This window comes from Stegostoma tigrinum, chromosome 21 (genome assembly GCF_030684315.1).
Source record: "Stegostoma tigrinum isolate sSteTig4 chromosome 21, sSteTig4.hap1, whole genome shotgun sequence".
NCBI lineage: Eukaryota > Metazoa > Chordata > Chondrichthyes > Orectolobiformes > Stegostomatidae > Stegostoma > Stegostoma tigrinum.
The window spans coordinates 27,427,779-27,449,968 of NC_081374.1; the positions used below are offsets into that span (position 1 = coordinate 27,427,779).

General features: G+C 38.5%; 1 protein-coding gene across 6 annotated transcripts in view; it reads left to right on the plus strand.

Annotated features, from left to right (window-relative positions):
- The window catches only part of LOC125462716 (innate immunity activator protein-like), an 83,369-nt gene extending 64,963 nt beyond the window's left edge, over positions 1–18,406 (plus strand). For all 6 annotated transcript variants that reach the window (XM_048552982.2, XM_048552981.2, XM_059653412.1 and 3 more), the window contains 4 exons: positions 541–802; positions 4,537–4,689; positions 8,332–9,058; positions 14,972–18,406. In XM_048552982.2, coding sequence (XP_048408939.1) covers positions 541–802; positions 4,537–4,689; positions 8,332–9,058; positions 14,972–15,064 — 1,235 coding nt within the window. In that variant the 3' untranslated portion in view covers positions 15,065–18,406. The remainder of the gene's footprint in view (positions 1–540; positions 803–4,536; positions 4,690–8,331; positions 9,059–14,971) is intronic.
- Positions 18,407–22,190: the final 3,784 nt, after the last annotated feature.

A 22,190-nucleotide genomic window follows, 5' to 3' on the forward strand; every position in this document is an offset into this window, starting at 1 on the left:
CCTGTTTTATACCTGAAAGGTTGATGCAACACACCGAGTCTGTATTACTGCAGTCATAACAATCTTATGAGAAATACATCCATCTTAAAAGTACAGTATCTTTTTATGCTGTTTTGCTGCCATTTAATGTCAAACCAAACCCAAACAGCAAATGCTTAAAATACTCTACAGGGCAGACAGAAGAAGTCAGAAGAGTGAGTTTGCATTGTGGAAATTTTTGTAAATTTAACATGTTAAATTTTTACATATCACCAACATTGCATAAGACAGAAGATTTTCTGTCCTAATATTCTGTAGAGTATTGTTATTATAAAACTCACAATTTTTTTCATAACATGTTGTTGTTTGTTTCCTATTGGGCTTTCTAAAGTGAGTTTCACCAGCATTTTAAAGCAGCAAACGTGATGGGCCAAAAGATTCCATTGTTTCTTATGTCACAAGTGGAAAATGATTTTATGTTTCAATTTTGCCAAAATGAGATAGTCCTGATAAAGATCTGACTGATTCTTTTTGACCCGTGTTATTGTTTGCTTTCCACAGAGATGGGAAATCGTTGTAGCCAAAATTCGTCAACAGAATTCTTGACAGCTGGGCATGGAATGCAAAGGAATCACTCTCCATTGCCCCCACTGCAGCCCAATAGGCCAACCCCACCTCAAACTCTGGAAGGGCTTACTCCCGTCTTTTATCAATGCAGTGATTATGAAAAATCACCAGTCACAGACACAGCATGGATGGAGTCCAATCTGGATGAACCATATGAAAAAGTGAAAAGAAGCTCCTCTTTGAGTAGCAAGTCAAGGTACAGTTTGGATTTTATTTAAAGTGACAGGTGATCAGGGATCACATTTGCAGAATGAATGGACTGGCGATTTTTGCTGGTGTCCTCAGTGTAGAGAATACTGCACCATGAGCAGTAACTACAATAAAATAAATTGAAAGAACTACCAGTTTCATCTGGAAAGAGTGTGTAGGGCACTTAGAACGTAGAACATAGAACATTACAGCACAGTACAGGCCCTTCGGCCCTCGATGTTGTGCCGACCTGTCATACCGATCTCGAGCCTATCTAACCTACACTATTCCATGTACATCCATATGCTTATCCAATGATGACTTAAATGTACCTAAAGTTGGCGAATCTACTACCGTTGCAGGCAAAGCGTTCCATTCTCTTACTACTCTCTGAGTAAAGAAACTACCTCTGACATCTGTCCTATATCTTTCTCCCCTCAATATAAAGCTATGCCCCCTCGTGCTCGCCGACACCATCCTAGGAAAAACGCTCTTCCTATCCACCTACCTAACCCTCTGATTATTTTATATGTTTCAATTAAGTCACTTCTCAACCTTCTTCTCTCTAACAAAAACAGCCTCAAGTCCCTCAGCCTTTCCGCGTAAGACCATCCCTCCATACCAGGCAACATCCTAGTAAATCTCCTCTGCATCCTTTCCAAAGCTTCCACATCCTTCTTATAATGTGGTGACCAGAACTGTACACAATACTCCAAGTGCAGCCGCACCAGAGTTTTGTACAGCTGCAGCATAACCTCTTGGTTCCGGAACTTGATCCCTCTATTAATAAAAGCTAAAACACTGCATACCTTCTTAACAGCCCTGTCAACCTGGGTGGCAGCTTTCAAGGATCTGTGTACATGGACACCGAGATCTCTCTGCTCATCTAGACTACCAAGAATCTTACCATTAGCCCAGTACTTTGCCTTCCGGTTACTCCTACCAAAGTGCATCAAAGTACTTGAGCAATGAGAACGGAGGTAGGAAATGATATATGTTGCAGCTCCAGTTCTTGAGATGCCATCAAAAGGAGAGATGCTAGGGAGTCAAATGAGGAGTGGGTCAGGACACTGATGTGGAGGCAGGAGGAGCACTCCTGCTCTGACCATTTCAGCATTCAGCAAGTATCATCTCCCTGCTGATGCTTCATGCCCTTCAGAACAAAACACTTATCAGTTTAACTGTACTTAATTTTTCTGCAATCTACCCTGGAAGCTAGCAATGTCCTCCATATCGGGAGTGGACAGTTAGGGCATTAGGCATTCTAACCACCCTTAGGCCTACAGCAGTCCTTGAGTTAACTGGACTAAAATTCCAAATGAATAAACTAATTTACAGAAACCAAATAATTAAGGCACATAGAGAACAGACAAATTTTGACATAATGACAGTCTGTGATGCTTTTTAAAATTACCATCACAACATCCTTATCAACAGTCTGTAACATGCTCCAGCACTTGTTTCCAGTTTTGTTCTATTAGAGACAGCCTTGGCGTTCCCACGCTGTCATGACTCGGTTTGCTCCTTCCGTTTGGTTTTTAGAATAAAAGGTTTAAATGTTCTAGCAGCCTTTTTAATACTTCATTACTTCCTCCTGAGACAGTTTCCATGATGCCTAATTAAATTCCCTGTTCTATTTTTCTGTCACAAACATGTTTATTCTCTAACTTTGGTCTTTTGATTAGTGATAATAATCCTTTCTTCCCACTGAAAACTCTCAGCAGTATCATATAAACAGATGGTGCTGTGATACGGCTGCTGACTGTGGCTGAGTGCCTTTCCTTCTCCTTGAAGCAACTACATCTCAAATGTAAGAAATCCAGCAGGGAGGCCCATCGTTATGTTGTGAATCTGATCTGCTTGCATGATCTTTGATAGTTCATTCATTTGGAATTTTAGCCCAGTGCTGGGCTTTATGCAGTATCTGATGACTCACTACTAATGTTAGCTGCTGTAAACATAAAAATGAAACGGGGGCAATGTATTACTGGAAGATGCTATCGACTTTTATTGCAGCTGTTGAGCTCGACAAATAATACAATGATGGGCACAGCCGTACCTGGGCTAGCACTGAACAATTCAAACTGTTGCATGCTTCCCTAATTATGTCATACTGCAAGGGACCCCAGCAGCATATAAACTGGACCTTTATTCCAGGATGCCATATGCCAGGATATGGTGATGATGTAATGTGCATATCTCTTAAAGGCATATTGTACAATAGCTGTGAGGCATAGCACAACACCTTGTTCCTGTGTTCAAGTCCTCATCCCTGAACTCTGACCCCTTGTTAATCTTAAACCACGTTGTCTGCCAGTGACCAGTGGCTTAGTTTGTGTCACAACAAAAGTGATTCATGAGTTAGCTTTTATTACATATGGATTTCATCAGGAAGATCTTGAGTCCAGGTGGAATTGGCTAAAGCAGTGGTGCATTTTATGAAAGGTTTAAGAAATCCTCTCCGTGACAAGTCTATGTCCGAAAATGAGCAGAAACAATTCTCCAGTCCTCCTTATCCAACTCCCATATTTCTATAGTCCCAAATCCCTACACTACCAATTTACTTGAAACCAACTTTCTGTTGCCATTGCCTAAAATACTTGCAAACTACCATTGAACAATTTACACATTGGAATCTTTTCTTTATCATGTACTGCTTAATCCTGCTCATCAACTAAAAAAGAAAATATAAGGTGGATTAACAAACGTTTTATCCAGGCAACTATATTTCAACACAAATATAATCTTATAATACAGTACAGAAACAGATCCTTTGGCCCAACTCATCCATGCTGACCAGGATTCCTGAACTGAACTAGTCCTATTGTGCCTGCATTGGCCCATATTCCTCTAAACCTTTCCTATCTATATACCTGTCCAAATGTCTTCTAAATGTTGTAATTGAACTCACTTCTACCACTTCCTCTGGCAGCATGTTTCATATATGCACCACTCACTGTGTGAAAAGGTCACCCCTTCACACCACTTTTAAATCTTTCCTTCTCACCTTAAACCTATACCCTCTAGTTTTGGATACACCTACCCTGGGGAAAAGATCTCATGATTTTATAAACCTCAATAAGGTCATGCCTCAGCCTCTTACACTCTGGGAAATACATCTGAACCTGTCCAGCCTCTCCTTATAACTCCGACCCTCCGGTCTTGATATCATCTTTGTAACTCTTTGTAAATCTTTTTTGCACCTTTGCTATTTTCAAATTCCAATCACTTATTCTGAACTGTCAACATCTTTTCTCCATCAGGACTCTATACCCACCGCTGCCACACTGAAGCATAAAAGCTGTCCCCTCTCACTTCATCTAGACTCGAAACGTTAGCTTGCTGTCTCTCCATAGATGCTCTCTGACTCGCTGTGATCTCCAGCATTTGAGATTTAATCCTTCTGTTGTAGGTGCAGAATCTATTAAGATTAGCAATGTGCTGTTTATTGGTCTTAGTAAAAGCCTCAAAAATCATATTAGTACAACAGCCACTGAGTATTATCAAAATATTCTTAGTAGAACGCAGTACTGTAACATATAGCATTACCTTAAATAACATTGAGTGTATCATGAAACCCATGGAAACTTTGAAAGTTCAGGGTTTTGCATCATCTTATCTCTCCGTCTTTGTTTCCATTTTGTTTTCTGATAACTGAAAATTCCCAGCATTTGAGGAGCAATTCATGTAATACTTTTAAGATATGGCTCTACATTAATTTTGTTCCTTTAAAATTTTCAGCAGTCCGACAGTGACCCCATTGGATTCTGTACCGGGTGACCTCATGCCTTTACAACTTCTTGAAGTGAGGAACAACCTGTACCCAAATCAAAATTCAATGAGTGCACCTTCAACCCCTGAACTACGAGGCCGCATCCACCATCAAATGGCAAGGTAGGAAGGAATGAAATAAATGTTATATAGTTGATCCAGAATCAAGGACCAGCTCGGACTCAACACTAGATGCTGGTACATCATAAAACTCTCAGTGCAAGCCACATAGCTTATCTAAGAGGTAGAAACTAAATGGAATGTTAACATATCTTTCTATATGTTACCATTTAAGGGCATTCTGAAATTTTGTAATGTCAATTTCTTGGTACATAAGATATGGGTGACACTGGCTAAAACTGCATTTAATGGCAATCTGTAATTGACATTGAGAAGACAGTGCTGAGCTGTGTGATGAGCTACTGTAAGCCTTGAGGTGTAGGTATGTCAACAGCGCTGTTAGGAAGGCAGCTCCAATATTCTGTAACAACAACAGCAAAGGAATGGCAACATAGTGCCAAGTGAGGATGGTGTTTGGCTTGGAGGGAAACTTGCAGTTGTACCCTTGCATCCACTGCTCTTATCCATCTAGTGACAGAGGTTGTGAGTTTGGAAGATACTATTGAAGGTGCTTTGGTGAGTTATTGTTGCACATCTTGCGGATAGTAACATGGCTGCCTCTGTGCACCTGTTCTGAAGAGAAAGACTTGGGTGGGGGATAGTTCTGAAGCACAGACCTTCAATATTATTGCCAGAACAGCCTTTTCAGAATTTAGTGCTTTCAACTGCTCTTGATATCATATGGAGCAAATCAAATTGGCTACAGTCTGGTAGTGAGGGACCTCAGCAGAGATGAGATGGATCATCCATTTAGGACTTCAGGCTGGAGTAGATATACATGTTTCAGCCCTGACGTTTGCACTAATGTGCTAGCTCCCCTTCAATTTAGGATGAGGATATTTGTAGAGCCTCCTCCTCCTGCCTAAGCAGTGGGATTCAAACTTGTGTGCCTGGGCCATTCGTCTAGACCACTGGATTAATAACCCAATGGCATTATTACTGTTCCAAATTCTTAAATGTGAAATTTGAACTAGCCATGATTACCAACACATTATCTTAGACATACCATATCAAACTACCCAGATCAAACATTCATGTGACACCACAACAAAAGACTCACATGCAGAAGAACTTCAAAGAAACCAAATAGATCAACCAACACCACCCATACATTAGGGATTAATTTATGATGTTTGCATCAAGTGTTAACATATCCTCAAATAGAATCAGCTGTGGCTTGGTTGGTATCTGTCTTTTATCTGAGTTAGAAACTTATGGATTTAAGTTCTCCTCTTGAGACTTAAGAAAAAAATTCCAAGCTGATAATCCAATGCAATGCAGTGGGAGGGATGTAATGTCAGAAGTGCAACCTTTCAGACGAAACATTAAACCAAATTATTTCCTACCTTCTGGTTTGGATAGCAAAAATCCCATGGAAATAGATGGAGGAAGCAGGAGTTATCCCCATAATCCTGAATCAACATCACTTAAAGAAATTTATCATTGTCACATAGTCGTATGTGCGAGGTTTGCAGTGTGCTAATTAACAGGCATGAATCCTACATTTTTACAGCAGTTACTGTAAAGAAATAGCATTTTAAAGTCTGTGAAATATTTTGGGATATCCACAGTTCTTTTAGTTTTTATGGGATATTCTGAGGATATGCATAATGCCATATAAATGCAGTTTTACTCATCTTTTGTTTGCTAAAAACAAAATGTCTCAAAGTAATGAAGTTTCGACCACAATCGAGTCTAGAGGTGCTGATTAAGTACTTGGTAAACAGTGTAGTTATAGTCAAAAACAGAAATTGCCAGAGAAACTCAGCAGGTATGACAGCATCTGTGGAAAGAAAGCAGAATTAATATTTCAGGATCAGTGACCCTTCAACAGAACCTGCCCAGCTACAATCAGTTCTACTTGATATCTAGGTGGTTACATGATTGTACAAGAAGAGTGCTGTATTCAGCAAATTTAATGCATCACCAAACTGGTATTGTTACAGCTGTTTAAAGCAGCAGACTGATTTCTGTGCCTTCTTAATATCAAGTGGATATGAATTGTTTTTCAGCTGGTTGTTGGTCATATATCTTCCCCCGTGTAGTGCAAATGGCAAAAAAACTTTAAAATTTACATTTGCAGACAGATAAAATGTTGTAATGTTTCAACTTTGTAGTTCTCTTGCTGCATTAGCACAGTGAGAATAACAGAACCAGCTAAACTGAGTCAAATCAGGGATAGCAGCTAAGCACGAGAAAAGCATTTGAAATATTTAATAAAAGTCCACCACGCTGCTCTGATAGCTGATAACTCATTCATTAGATTCTTTTTAAAAATCTTACATTTATAAGTGTGTCATAAAAATTCATGAAGAGTTTGCTGTAATGTGGCAGGCAGTGCCTATTTGGAGATACTAGGAGTGAAATATATTTTCTCACAACAACAGTGCTGAAGAATAGTAGCTGACAAGATAAGGGGTTGCAATTCCTGGTATTGGATCATTCTCTGATGAAGGGGACCATTGGGTTTCTCATCCATTAATACGCTGACACAAATTGAACTCTGTGCCAGCAAATACATCTTCTACCTATTCCAACTGTAGACAGTCTTTGGCGATGTACTGAGGCTTTCTTGGGTTACCAGGATATTCTGCCATTTTAAACTCAGTGTAAACCATGCCTATCTAGAGCAGTGAAATCTGGACAGATTCCAGAGATTTCCCTGTGAAACCACAATCAATTCAAAAGAGGTAGTAAGATTTGCAGATGCTGGAGTCAGAGATAACACATTGTGGAGTTGGAGGAACACAGCAGGCCAGGCAGCATCAGAGGAACAAGAAAGCTGACATTTCAGGTTGGGACGCTTCTTCAGAAATGGCTCAATTCTGAGCTATTATTCTTATATTGAACTATTGAGGCTGATTGGTTAGATATAGACAAACAGGAAGCTGGGAGAGCACAGCAAGCCAGGCATCATCTGGAGGCAAGGAGAGGTCAATGTTTCGGGTATTACCCTTCTTCTGGACTGCGGGGTTAGGGGGAGCTGAAGATAAAGGGGGCAGGAGCATTGTGGGAGGCTCGCGGAATGGTGGTGATAGATGGACACCAGTAGTAGGCATGACCTGGTTGATGGATGGTTAGAGATGTTTTGTTGAAACTAAATTTAGAAATGAATACAGGGAGACACAATCAAATCTGAAACACAGGATTCTTGTTCTTGCAAGGCCAAGAGTGAGTTTTACCAAAACACCACTGGAATTGAATAACAGAGTCAGATTAATGATTTGGAATTTTTTGATTAAATTTGGGAGTCTGTGAGAACTTATACAAGATTTCTATTCAGAAATTTTAATTAGTTGGAAAAATGATGCATGGATCTGGAACACATGGAATTCAGAAACATGCAGTTCCAAGTTTCCTTATGAATAAAAACATAAAATGGTCTTGCAATTTGACTGAAGATTGAACCATGACCATGAGTTATAGATGTTTCCTGCAATATACAGTGCATCTGTAGCCTTGGAATGCGGCATTAGAAAAGGTTTGAGTTAGCAAGTTACTGCAATAGAGCGCTTAATCTGTAATCAATTGTTTTGCATTTTCTTTTGTTGTGGTTAAATGATAGATAAATAGATTCAGTGTTTAATTAAGGTCAATGTAAAGTTAATATATCTAAGTTATATTACTCTTCTTGCTGCCAAACAGATATTTAGATGTGAACCATTTCCCAGCCCCTCCTGATCAAAGAGGACGCAGCGTGGTTCCCCAAAGAAGATCAACAAATTATGCTGTCATTGTACCCGATTTTCGTGCTACTGGGATGAAAAACAGTGATAGTTTACACTTAATGCCAATTTCTTTGAGTGGGTATGCCACCTCAGAGTCCAATAGCTCTGGAACCTCAACTCCGACATATATTCCAACTCCTAATGAATATAATGCAGCAGCAGCAAGGCATTGGCAAATTTATAACTCACCTGTAAACCTGGAAACACCCATGTTATACGGTAGTGGATTTTATCGCTGTAATCCAAGCCAGCCATTCTCCCACTATCGAGCAATTGAACGCACAGAGGGAAATGCGATGAGTCAGATGTGGGAAAAGGATCCAAATCGACAATATACCACCATGCAATACTTAAACCCTCCACTGTACAGAGAGTGCCAATACATTGATGAGAAAAATTCACCAACCGTGCAGCGAATTACTCCATCCCACTGCAGGATAGTACGGACTCCTTCTCTAAAGGAATACTCCAACAGGAGCTTGCTAAAGGAAGTTGTGTCAGAGGAGCTACAGTCTTGGCATGAGCGCACCAGGCAGAGGAATGGGCGTCCACATTCATTGGACAGACAGGGCGCCTTTCGAGGTCCACGTACACAGAGCAGAGGACGAGAACACTATATGTATCGGCCAACACGCTCTATTCAGGTGAGGCCTGGTCAAGGATAACAGGATAGATTTCTAATAGACAGTGTAGATCAAGTAAATGACCCGAGAGAAATGAATGGAACTGATCAAAGCTAAATACATTTAAGTAATGAGCTCTGACAAAGAAGAATTTCAAATTTACCCTAATTCTGATTTCATGTTGAAATAATTTAATATTTTGTGCATTTTATAAAAGTATTTCATAGCTGTCATGAATTGAGTCAAACTGTAGATCCATAGATCTGCCTTGGAACTTTTCATAGGTGGTGGCGCATCATTATGTCAGCATTATGATATCCTATAAAATATTACATGAATTCTTTTAATGGCTCTGAATCTGAAGAGATTTTGAGATAGCTAGTATCGTAAGATCAGAAGTCACCCAACACCAGGTTATAATCCAACAGGTTTACTTGAGATTAAAAGCTTTTGGACCACTACTGCTTCCTCAGGTTTATCAAGACTATAACTTGGTGTCCTGTGACTTCTGACTTGTCCAACCTAGTCCAACACCGGCATCTCCACATCATGTCTGGAATTATAGGCCATCTGTTCTTGCCCAGATTACAGTCAATGGTCACTCATAGCACTGTGGGTCTGGAGTCATATTGAGGTCAAACCAGCTAAGGATGACAATTTTTTTTCCCCAAAAGAACAATAATGAACTGGATGGGCTTTTACAACAATGGTTACATGGTCATCATTAGGCTAGCTGTTTTTCCTTCCCAGATTTTGACTGAAATCAAATTTCATTACCAGTTATTCTGCAATTTGAACCTATGTCCCCAAACATCAGCCTTGGATTCTAGATAGCTAGGCCAGTGACATAGTCATTACACACCCACTTCCCTTCTAATTCATTTTTGTTTGTAGAATGCAAGGAGGTGGTCTTTTGGTACAGAGGTAACTCTCCTACAGTTGGATTAGAAACTTCCTGAACTATTGGCCGTGGAAAGTTTGTTTGTAACATGGCCATGCAGGTTAACTGTCAGCCTGTAATTCCTTCCAATTTGCCTGAGGGCAGGTGGTACGAGTTGGAGAACATCCTAGTCAGCCATATTGCAGGAGGCAAGGGCAGATCACTGTGGGTCTTATTCAGAAGTGTGGACTAATCCGATTGAAGTCCATGGCCCAACACTAGGAGACAAGGATGGGACAACAAACAGACAGTTATGTTAACAGTAAGACTGGCACAGAAAAAAAAACAATGACACTAAAGAACAAAAATTTTAAAAAGGGTTGGGACTTTCCATAACGCTTAACAATCCAATGCTGGTTTATTATTACAGGTTTAGAACTTTCCAATATAACTTATGGCAACTAGTTACATTTCACAGGTTGTACACTATCAGAGAAATCTCTTACTGTTCGCTAATATTCACGTACAGGTTTATCCTTCTACTTATTCTCTTTTCTTCTAAAAGATGGGCAGATTTCAAATAATTTAGTGCTCCCTATGCAGAGCCTCATACAATAAAATGAGCAAACAGACCGTATTCAGTCTGCCAACCACTGAACAAGTAACAGCAGTTCCATATAAGAAGGACTCCAACTCAAAAAATAGTGGGATTGGCTGCTCATCTCCACTAGATCTTAATGCTCTTAAAAGAATCAGTGTTCTTATTTGCTTTGCTGTTATAACTCATGAAAAAAATCAAACACTTGAAAACACTTGAAGTAGTTAAGGCATTGAAACCATAAAAAATTAATCATGTAACTAGTTAAATAGTAACAGAGCAAAAGGGAAGAATCAAAAAGGAGCAAAAGACATTTCAGAGGGCAACTATTTTTGCATTATCCTAATTTGGAATTTACTAAAACCTGCATTATTTTATAGTTGGGACGATTAAATTTATAATGTTACAACATTATGTAGAATCACATGGTTTGCATTAAGCAATATTCAGCCATCATCAGTTTAAAGTCTTCCACCATATACCGTTGACTATACCAATGTATAAAATATAGCTTGCACTTTAACCTTCTCCATCCATCCCACTCCCACCATCCCTAATGATGAGAAGAAATGCTCTTCTTCAGCATACAATAGAATATCTAGGAATACTCAGAAGAAAATACTTGCAACACAAAAATATGGCCCTTTTAGTTTGTATTTTGTCTGAAAGAACCATGATAGCATTTATATTGGAAAGTCCTGTTAAAGAGGTCATTTGGAGCAGTATTTAATAGATTAATGTTGAAGGCTTGAAAAGTAGCTTTAAAACGATCACAGGCCTGCACATGTTGAACCTAAAAGTTAGGTTTTGGTAGATGAGCAGTTAAAAAAGAACAAATGACATGATGAGAGAGCAAGGAACAGCAGTTCAAAGCATGGGATTACCGCTACTCAAGGCAGTGTGTTCTGTGTTCTTGTCTAGACTGCATACGTAAGTCTGTTTTCCTAATTTTGGGTGTACAATCCTTCTCTTTAAGATACATGCAATTTACCAAAACGAGACAACGAATCTTAAAGGTGCAGATAGGAGTATTGTTATTAGTTTAATCAACAAAACTGTAGAGCTGACCATCAGACAGCAGAGGTATGTTTCCTGTTGCATAGCTAATTAAGCCCGCCCTACTTGTTAAGAACATTGGTTTGCAGTGTTCTTTAGAACAAAGTGGCCCTAGACCCTGATCTACCGTTCAGATGTTATTCAGACTGATCAATTTTTAACACAGTCATGACAAGTTTAACCTGCAGTTGGACTTCATTGTAACCGAAAGGAGACAAGAACAGCTGAGATGCTGGTCCCTTTCTTCTTACTGTCTCCAAGATAAAACTGGCATTTACCAGAACCCTCAAGTATGAAGATACATTCACTGTTGGGATTGTGAAACTAGGTATCTAACTCTCTGAAATCATTTTTAAGATTGAGCCAAACAGATCTGTGATAGCACATAATCTGAAACTAACTTCACATCTAAGAGGTTGGCCCATTGTCATTTGTCATTGTCATTTTGGTAAGAAACCGGAAAGCACGATTGTAGCAGAATCCAACACTGCAGGCGTGTTAGAACAATGGAGTCTCAGTGAAACCTTGTTCAAAGAACCTTAATCTGTCTCTAACGAGATGAATATGCTCAAATCTCACAACCAAGCCATGCCACAAAAAGACAAAATACAGATTTTAATATGCCTGTTAAATGAAAATTAAAAGGAGACGAATAATACGGATGAAATGAATGTTTATTTAAACAACTCATTTCATCAGTCAAAATATCCTGCACCCCTTAAAACAAAAAGAAATTACTGGATTCCTTGAGAAAAGAGTGAATCTTTGTTGCAATCTCCTTTTCTCTTGTTTTTGCTGAGTATTCAGATTGCCTTTAACAAAGTGCGTGCAAATCTTCATTCTTTATCTGTCTTTTTGGTCTGTGGATGTAAGCTATTGCTACGTGGGATAAACCATAATAATTGATCTTGTCAGCAAATCAGAAAATTATTTTCCTAAGAGGGAAAAGATAAAGTAAAGTACTAATTTAGGATAAAGTACTAATTTAATGTGTCGTTCCAAAAACCTGAGGTGAGCATAAATAATACCAAGTAATATGATTAGGTACAAACAAGTTGATTACTGAAGTTATGTTGTGTATCTAAGTTTAAATAAGTATTTATTTTATACCTACTTTTTTTCAGAATTTTGCTTGGTTTTGCAGTCTCCAAATCAAATTTAGTTCAAAGTAGAAAATCTATCTGTGTTCAGGCAAGTTAGTATCAGATAAGGCTGTCATCCCCTCTCAATTGATGTGGGATTTATTACATGCTTAAACATTGCAGTGTTACTTAGCAGCCTAACCTGGCAGCGTACAATGCAAGTTAGAACAGAACCCAGTCCTGTTGAAATTAAAAGTGATTCAAATGCGCTGTTGATGGATTTCTATGGCTGTCTTATTACATTACATTTTCTTCAGCATCACAGATGTGAGCAAATCATTCCATGATGCATAAAAAAGTAATCCAAACATCAAAATTTCCAGCCTGCATTGTATATCCGTAACCAGTTATATAAATTCATCTGCAGTTGTCAAAACATTAATAAAAAAACAAATAAGTTTTGACTACAGTTGTAAGAAATCTTGTCAGGATAAAGGAGGTCTAATCACACGTGGATAGTGCCTCCATTTCTAAGTTAAAAGCTTTGAGCTAAAGTCCCACTCCACAACTTGATGAAATTCTCCAAACCAGATCGCGTAAATCATTCCACGAAGGCCAAAGGCAAGTGCTAAGTGCAGGACAGATCTTGGTCAGTAATGTGATGGAAAGAACATTGGAGCCCATTCCAATGTAAGCCGTAGTTTACACTACAACATGCATGTCTTGGCTCACTCCTTGGGGAACCAGTTAGCTCAACTAGTTGAATGACTATTGTGGATCAGACTGGGATCAACTACATGAGGTTTGACTTCCTTTACTGATGAGATGAATTCAAGAATCAGTCTCCTTGCCCTACCCTTGTTGGAAGTCATGGCACTAAGGTCGGTTTTGCTAGTGGACAGATTGTTGGGGTGCAAACTAAATAGCTACAGTTGTGAGTGGGAATCTGCTAGGGACTCAACTCATAATTCCTGTCCATCCAAACTCACATTTCTATGGAGGTAAGAGCAAACAATCTTTGTCAGCACACAGCAGACAGATGCATACATGAGAATTGGGCTGCTGGGTGGAAGTGAAACCACCCTGAAGCAAGGACTAACATCTTCTGAGGAGAAAAGAAAGCTTCCTGCAAAGCAAAAAAAAGGTTCAACAAAAAAATGTTAAATGATAATATGACTAAAAACACAGTCTGCTAAGATACCAAATGGTGTGTATTTATTCCAGAAAAATTAAGGAACAATGTAATGATAAATGGTTAAATATACATGCCGATTTCTAAGATGACAAGGTGTAGAGCTGGATGAACATAGCAGGTCAAGCAGCATCAGAGGAGCAGGAAGGCTGACGTTTTCGTGCCCAGACCCTTCTTCATTTTTCTGAAGAAGGGTCTAGGCCCGAAACATCAGCTTTCCTGCTCCTCTGACGCTGCTTGACCTGCTATGTTCATCCAGCTCTACACCTTGTCATCTCAGATTTTCCAGCATCTACAGTTCCTACTATCTCATCCCAATTTCTAATATGTTCAAAGGTCACATTCAAATTCCAGGGTCATCTAAGTTCAACTTGGCCTCGTAACTCCATATTATTCAGGCATGCATCTTAATAAGACTGTTTTGTTTCTCAATGTTGTTTTATTTTCAATTTAAAGTTCTCCTTTCATGTTTAAATTCTACCACTTGTTTTGATCTGCTCTCTAGGTATATGTTTCTGCAATGTACCCTCTGCTTCGTTGGAAGTAGATTACTCCTTATTTCCAAATCCAACTTGGATTATTGTTCTTTCAGAACTATACCCCACCTCTCCCAAACTTTCTGTGCACAGCCATCAATCAGCACCTGCTTTCAAAATCTGCTGGAAGAAACCTTTTATTTGACCAATGCCATGCTGCAATTTTAGCTTTTTCTGCTTAATATTTTACCTTCTTTTACATGTCCTGTTCTCTAGTCTGACATAGATTCTAACTAAATTTACTTCAGTTTATAAAGTGGCTTCACAAATGTTAACATGACTGAAGTGGAAATATCACTCTTCTCTCAACCCTTTGATCTTAGTTACTTTGGTGCTTTAGTTACTTTGGTACTGTCTTTAAAGGATTATTATCCAATTAAAGCAATTTTCTGTGATGTAGAATTTGACTATCATTATGAAAATGTTGATAAAGCTTGTAATCTAAATATGTCAAGTTCCCCAGTCACCACCCACCACCCTTCCTTCTGATTGCCCTAGCACCATTTGAAACAGCGACTAACATCACCAATTTCATGACAAGAGAGAGCGCATTCTGCATGAGATGTAATGCACTGATCATTTTGTTCTAGTTCCAACAGAAGCACATGTCACGCTGGATCAAAGAATCTCCACAAAACCAATGGTACATGTCAGAAGAATCGGAAGTTGCACGCCAGTTTTAAAGACTAACTACAGCGAGTCAAAATTTCTGATAATCTAAATGATTTGATTTATCAATAATGGTTACAAGAACAATCATGCACCTTGGTGAATATACACCACACAGCAAACTCCATCCAAACTTGCAATACTTACACATGACCAATAAGACTTTCATCTTGAATAATGCAAAGATCGCAACCAAGGTTTATGCTAAATATTAATACCATTTTTGTTGAATGAGCTCTATTGCCCATTCATTAATGTTAATCCTTCTGTATTCATGGTGCTAACTGTATCGGACAGCACTCCGGTATATTCAGCAGGTGAAGGGTGGCACCTAATGGACATCGGCACATATTTTGTAATTCAAACTCTCTACATATCGATGTTTCTTAACCATTATTCTTATTTATATTTCCTGTTCTTTAAATCTTATTTAGAAAGTTATAAAGGCTAATCAATGACTCAGTATTTTCATAAAGCAACTGCTTAATAAGGATAAAGAGCCAAATATGTTAAAAAACAGTGATGTATTTTACAGAGTGTGATACACCGAGGTTTAATAGTAGTAAACTGACAAATAAAATACTAGTGTATCTACAATACTATCCTTTGTGTTTCGGTATAAATTGATGTATCAAAGTCAGAAATAATATTCGATTTAGGAGCCTGAGTCTTCCACATTGGATTTAGATATTGCCAAAAAAGTGCATGATTTCTATCGAGAATTGCTATAAACCCCAGACCTGCCTTCTCTCCAGATTTTTCGCTGTTCATGACAAAATCTGTTCTTGAAGTTAAGAGACAGATTGACTGTTCCATTATTTTGACAGTAATAAAATATATGTTAAGTGAAATGGAACAGTCAAGTCCCAAAGTGCTTCATGGAGGGATAATCAAGAAAACAGCCATCAAGTCGAAGACGAAAATGAAAGATTCAAAAGCTTTGTCAAAATAATAAGTTATGAAAAGAATTTAAGATAGGACAGAATTGAAAATGGTAAAAGATTGAAGAATGTATATTCCATTGAAAGACCTCACTTCAAGAAAGAAGGTATGAGATGAGAAAATGAAAAGTATAGCAAAGTTTATCTCAGCTAGATTCTATGTTAACTGAAGACCCTAGTCCTGTGCTCCAAGCAGATGATATGGCCTAGATGGTCAAAAGCACAGCTACCCATAGTAAGTAAATGAGTAGTGGGTGTGGATGGGATTGGAAAAAGACAGAAGACTGGGAATTGTTTTTTGTAGTGAAGGAGAAGGTTACAGAGATGGGAAGAATGACATCTTGGAAGGATTTAAACAAAATGAAAATTTATAAATTGATGACCAGTAAAATGATACATGCTACTTGCTAAAATTTAACGAACCTTTCTAGAATTACAAAAGGACTTGCCCAGATGCCATAGAAAATTGGCTCAAACCTATCTTTGGAAGTGGCACTAAGTGAATTGCTCCTTCAGAGAGGTACTCAAGGGGCCAAATGGCTGCTTTTATAGTTCTGGTTTCTCTCTTGCATTTTTTTATCCTCTCATGGAATGTCGACTTTGCTGGCTGGACCAGCATTTATTTTCCATTTCTACTGCCCTTCAGAATGTAGTAGTGAGCTGTTTCTTGAACCGTTACTGTCCATTGATGTAGGTAGATCCACAATGCCATTAGGGAGGGCGCTCTAGGATTTTGTCCCAGTGACACTGAAGAAACAGCGGTATCATAATGGACACCAGGTTGCTGAGTGGCTTAGAGGTGAACATGCAGGTGATGGTGTTCCTATATATCTGCTCCCCTTGTCCTTTTAGCTGGAAGTGATCATAGGTTTGGGAAGTGCTGCTGAAGGATCTTTCATGAATTTCTGCAGCACATCCTTTAGAAGATATACACTGCTGCTGCTGAGGTGGTGGAGGGAGTGGATGTTTGAGGATGTGGTGCCAATCAAGCAGGCTGCTTTGCCTTAAATGTTGTCAAGTTTCTCTAAGGTTGTTGGAACTGCACTCATCCAGGCATGTGTGGAGTATCCATCTCTTGACTTGTGCATTGTAGATGGTAGGCATGCTTTGGTAGTTAGGAGATGAGGTATTTGTTACAGTATTCCTGATTTCTGCACTGCTATTTGTAGCAACAATAAATGGCTAGTCAAATTCAGCTTCTGGTCAATGGTAACCTCCATGATGTTGATTTTCATTACTGTTTGCAGTTAACAAATTATATTATGTCATTACAGATCACATTTGTTCTTTGATGAAGGGTCTAGGCCCGAAACATCAGCTTTTGTGCTCCTAAGATGCTGCTTGGCCTGCTGTGTTCATCCAGCTCCACACTTTGTTATCGTGGATTCTCCAGCATCTGCAGTTCCCATTAGCTCTGATCATATTTGTTCTTTGTTGGGAATAAATGTAAAGTTCATGCAGTTGGGAAATGGAGTCCGAGTAGTAACAGCTGAAATTATTTTCTACATCTACTTGGAGCACAAGACCACAGTGTCTACTTAAAATGAAATTTTAGCTAAGATAATCTTCACTGTAATTTTGATTTTCTCATCTCATGTCTTTTTTCTTGAAGCGAAGATTGCTGATGGAATATGGCTTCACTGGCCACTGCAGTCCCTTCCAGTCACACCAAAAGGACTGATTAACAGTTGTTATTTACCATCACTCCTTGCCCTATCCCATCTTCAAATAATATCTACTTTCAAGTGATGGCTTTCATCCATTTTGAGGATGTGAAGACCAGTTGTGATGCCTCAACTGAGACCAATTAAATTAGCACTGAACCTGTTATTTCCATGTAACGGAGTATGCTATTGTGGAATCCTCCCCACAAAAAATTAAATATAGTAATTGGCTGACAACATGGCCTTGTTTTCACAACTGCTTACATAAACAAAATCAGTAGAGATATCAGTCATTCCCAATATGTGTCAAATATTATCTGTTGATGCAAGCTTCCCATGTCCAGCTTTAGATTTAGAGGGGAAACATTTTATATTTTGGTTGTTCCTACAGGCAGGGAAAAGAAATTGTTCAGGCCCCGCTTTACTGCCAGACTAGAATGGTCTTTATTGTGAAGACAATTAAGTCATCACCATTTTGAGGAAGACCAAAAGGTAAATTAATACTTTTATCTGTGGGCTGCATTAACAGCAATTGAGCGCCTTTCTTGAAATAAGCAGAAAGAAAAAAAACTCATCTTTTTGAATTACAAATAGAATAAACAGGCTTTTATCTGATTTTTTTTCTGTGGGCAGAATTTAAGATTTTTAAGTACTGACTCCTTTTGCTTTCCCTGATACTGTCACATGCTGCTGAGATACAGGCTCCAATACAAAAAAAGTATTTGATATCAGTTTTTAAATGACATTTTAAATTATCTTTTACAAATTGAATTTTAATAATGTACTGTATATGCAGCATAAACAATTTCAAATTTATCCTAAATGTTAACAAAATAAGAATTGTACTGTTTTTGTACAAAAATATTTTAAAATATGGAAATTATTTCTTGTGTATTGTGGTTCAGTTGACTATAATAAATATATTTCTTTTACTATACAAGCAGGAGTACACCTTGGTCACAACAACTCTGAGAAATTATTATAACATCAATATCCTATTGATTGTTACTTTTAGTAGGGATTACTGATTATTCAAATCTAATTAAATACAGTTTCACTTTGCAGTAAGGTCTCTAAATCTGGTATGTTGAATTGACCTTTTTAATAAATGACAGTTTAGCAAGTTTACCACGAGAGATTTAAGAAGGATAAATGTTTTACATGGAGCGTGGTTTGCATGTGGATTGAACTTGCTGAGAAAGTGGTGGATGTGGATACAGTTACAAGGTTTAGAAGACATTTCGATATGTACATGAATTAGAAAGGTTTGGAGGGACATGGGCCAGGAGCAGGCAGGTGGGACCAGTTTAGATTATGCTCGGCATGGACTGAAGGGTCTTTTTCCATGCTATATGATTCAACAACGATGACTATCTGATGATATGATAGTTGCACATATTATATTTGCCTTATAAACTGAACGGCATTATTTAATGTCTATGGGGTGGGGGTCTCAGAAAAATAAGGCGAGATGTCAGGAAATATCTTTCTATGAGTTTGTATTGAACAGTAAAATTGGGATGGGGGAGGGGAAAATAATTGAAGGTAACCTTGTAACATTTGTAGATAATTGTTTAGGATGGAGAGGGCAGAGAGTAGCAAAAAAGGGAACAGTCACTGGTAGAATGTGCCAAATGGTATTCTTCACAGATTTGTACTGGAGCTTCATGCAGAGGCTGTCCCACTCTCAAACATGATATATATCGTTTCCAGAGAAGGGGATGGATATGTGTTCTAAGTGGCACATTCATGATTTAAGAAGGCAATTAACATGTCAAACTGCAATCATCTCAAGCTGACCTGTTTTTCATGAGTTGGATGTCCAAATGACAACTTGTGCACTTCACACCCAATAGGTGGAGGTCTAAGTGAAGTTCTTATTCAGTTATATTTAACACTTTAGGGGATGGTCCCACCTTTGTGGTTCGTCAGATACCCTTGCTAGAATGTAAGCTGCATTTTCAAAGAGATAAGTTATCCTTTGTAGCTGCTAAAAGTAGACATTAATGTACATGAAATGTATGTAAACTAAATGGAATTATCAAGGAGTTGTCAACAGAGCTGCCAAAAAGTGCTGTCAAGGCATTTAAACTGCACTTTAAATATTTTGGCTATGGGAGGAGAACTGTATGCAGTTTTTAAACAAATCAGGGCTTTATATTTCATTCTGTTGATGTAACCTTGAGGTTTATCATTACAGGATTAGTGCTGAATGTCTGATTTTACACCTTTTCATTATCATGGTGGTGTGTTCCTTAACTATTAAAACAATGTACTAATCAACTACATTGATGGCATAAGATCTACACTGGGATTAAATAATATTTTTGAGATCTACCAATGTGAATATTTGTTAATTTGGCGTGGAAGTGAGAAAGACAAATGATTATGCGGAAGTCAGGGGCAGTCACAGGTTGCTACCAATCTGGCATGGAGCTGAAAGGAAGTGTGGTTCACAGGTGGTATAGGGTATGAAAAGTACGAGGAGCCATGGAAGGTGAGTACAGGGCATCGGTTGACACAGAGAACACGGGGGCTCTGACAAATAGGTAGGAGTATGAGGTAACATGAGTGAGCATAAATTGGGCATAGGAGTGTGTTCAGGGATGAAGTCTGGGTGACTGTTTCATGTTTTATTAACTTTTTTAGAAGTCACCAAAGTGATGGAGGATAGAGCCAGGCCTTGCATCCACACCACCTCCACATCTAGCACCAAAGTCCTCTCGGGAAAGAAATCTGTTATCCTTGCTTTGTCTGCCCTTCATGTGACTCAGGTCCACAACAATGAGGATGATGCTGAACCAACCGTTGAAATAGCCTAATAAGCCTTTCAGTTCAAGGACAGTTTGGGATGGGCAATGATCACTTGCTCAATTAGTGACACCCAGGAAAGAACAAAGAAAAGAAAATAACCAGAGGGCCCAGATTAAAAGTAATTAGTGGAAGGATTAAGGGGAGGTGAGTACATGTTTTCACCCAGGAGATCTGAATTCACTACCAGATAGGCTGGTAATGGCAGAAACTCTCATCATATTGAAAACGTATTAAAGTGCTCGGCAACATCAGAAATTGCTGGAAAAATCCAGCTAGACTGGCAGCATTTGTAAAGAGAAAGCAGAGTTAACATTCCAGGTCCAGTGACCCTTCAGCAAAAATTTGTTTCTGATTTCCAGCATCCATAGTTCTTTGGTTTTTTTGGAAAGTGCTGTGCAACAAGTCCACAAAGTAGTATTAGGCTGGATAGACAAAACAGTGTCCTTCTGTGCTTTAATTCTCTAGAATTCTACAAGTGTGTTTTTCACTTTCACTTTCACTCCGTATTAAATCCTGTTGAATCATGCAGTATATTAATCGCTCTGCCTTCCTCTTTCTATAGTCATTATTTCCCATACATTTTTTTGGCTATTTTTCTTTTCCTTCATTTTACCCTCTCACATTCATAGCTTTTTATAAGACACAGTGGAATATAACCCGTGATCATTTACAGTTGCCTGAAACTTATAAAATGATAGGAAAATCAATGTTTATGCAATTCATGGTTGGTTTGTTTTGAAGGTATTAGACCAAATGTTTGTACTATTCCAATTCTGTTTTGCATTGGTATCTGAAGAATATTAAGTAGTCTGTGAAAGTAGCTGCATGTGTGCATGTTGACCTTAGTGTTCACTTGCAGTAAAAATAAAGATGTTCTACCGTTAGTTTTTCCCGAAACACGCTTCATTATCGAACAACATCAATGTGTCTTTTTGTAGACAATTTTAAACAACCTGCCATGATACACTTCTGGAGCTGGCAGGACTTGCACCCAGGCCTTCTAGCCCAGGTTTGGGACACTACCACTATACAAATTGACCTTCTTGACAGAGCTTTGTGTGATACCTTTGATTTAGCTACTTTAATCATCCTATTATGACACAAATAACCTTGGACCTTCTAGTTCAGAGGTATAGATTTTACTAGTGCACCACAAAAGGCCTTGCTTATTAAAGGACGACCAAGTAAGTGTATCGGTGTAAATATTTTCAACTAACTTCTTCAGAGAAATTACGACTCATGTCTGGGGCAGGAGGGACTTGAACCTTGACCTTCTGTCACAGAGGTAGGGCCACTAATATTGTTACAATCCCAGCTGATGATGATACTGTACAAGGTAGATCTCAGGCTGAAACCTGGCTTGAGATACAATAAGTTTTACTTTTTGCTAATTGTTTGCTTTGGTGGCCGTCGGTCACTGAAAGTACAAGAAGCTGACAATGTGACTTTAATAAAAGAACATAAAAGTTCATTACACATAAAAGAAAAATAATGCTAGTTATATTACAAGAACGTTTTGAAGCAATCTTGTTACAAATATAAGAAATAAAGATTCAACTCTTTTACTCTCAACAACAAGCCTGGCTCAAACCTCAGCGAAAGAGCACTCTGTGCATTATAAAATTCCTTGTTCAGTTGGCATGGCTGGACCTGGTTAATGGAGCATTCTTTTTAAATCTTCTGAATGCTTTCATTGTAAACACATAGGTTTTCAACACACA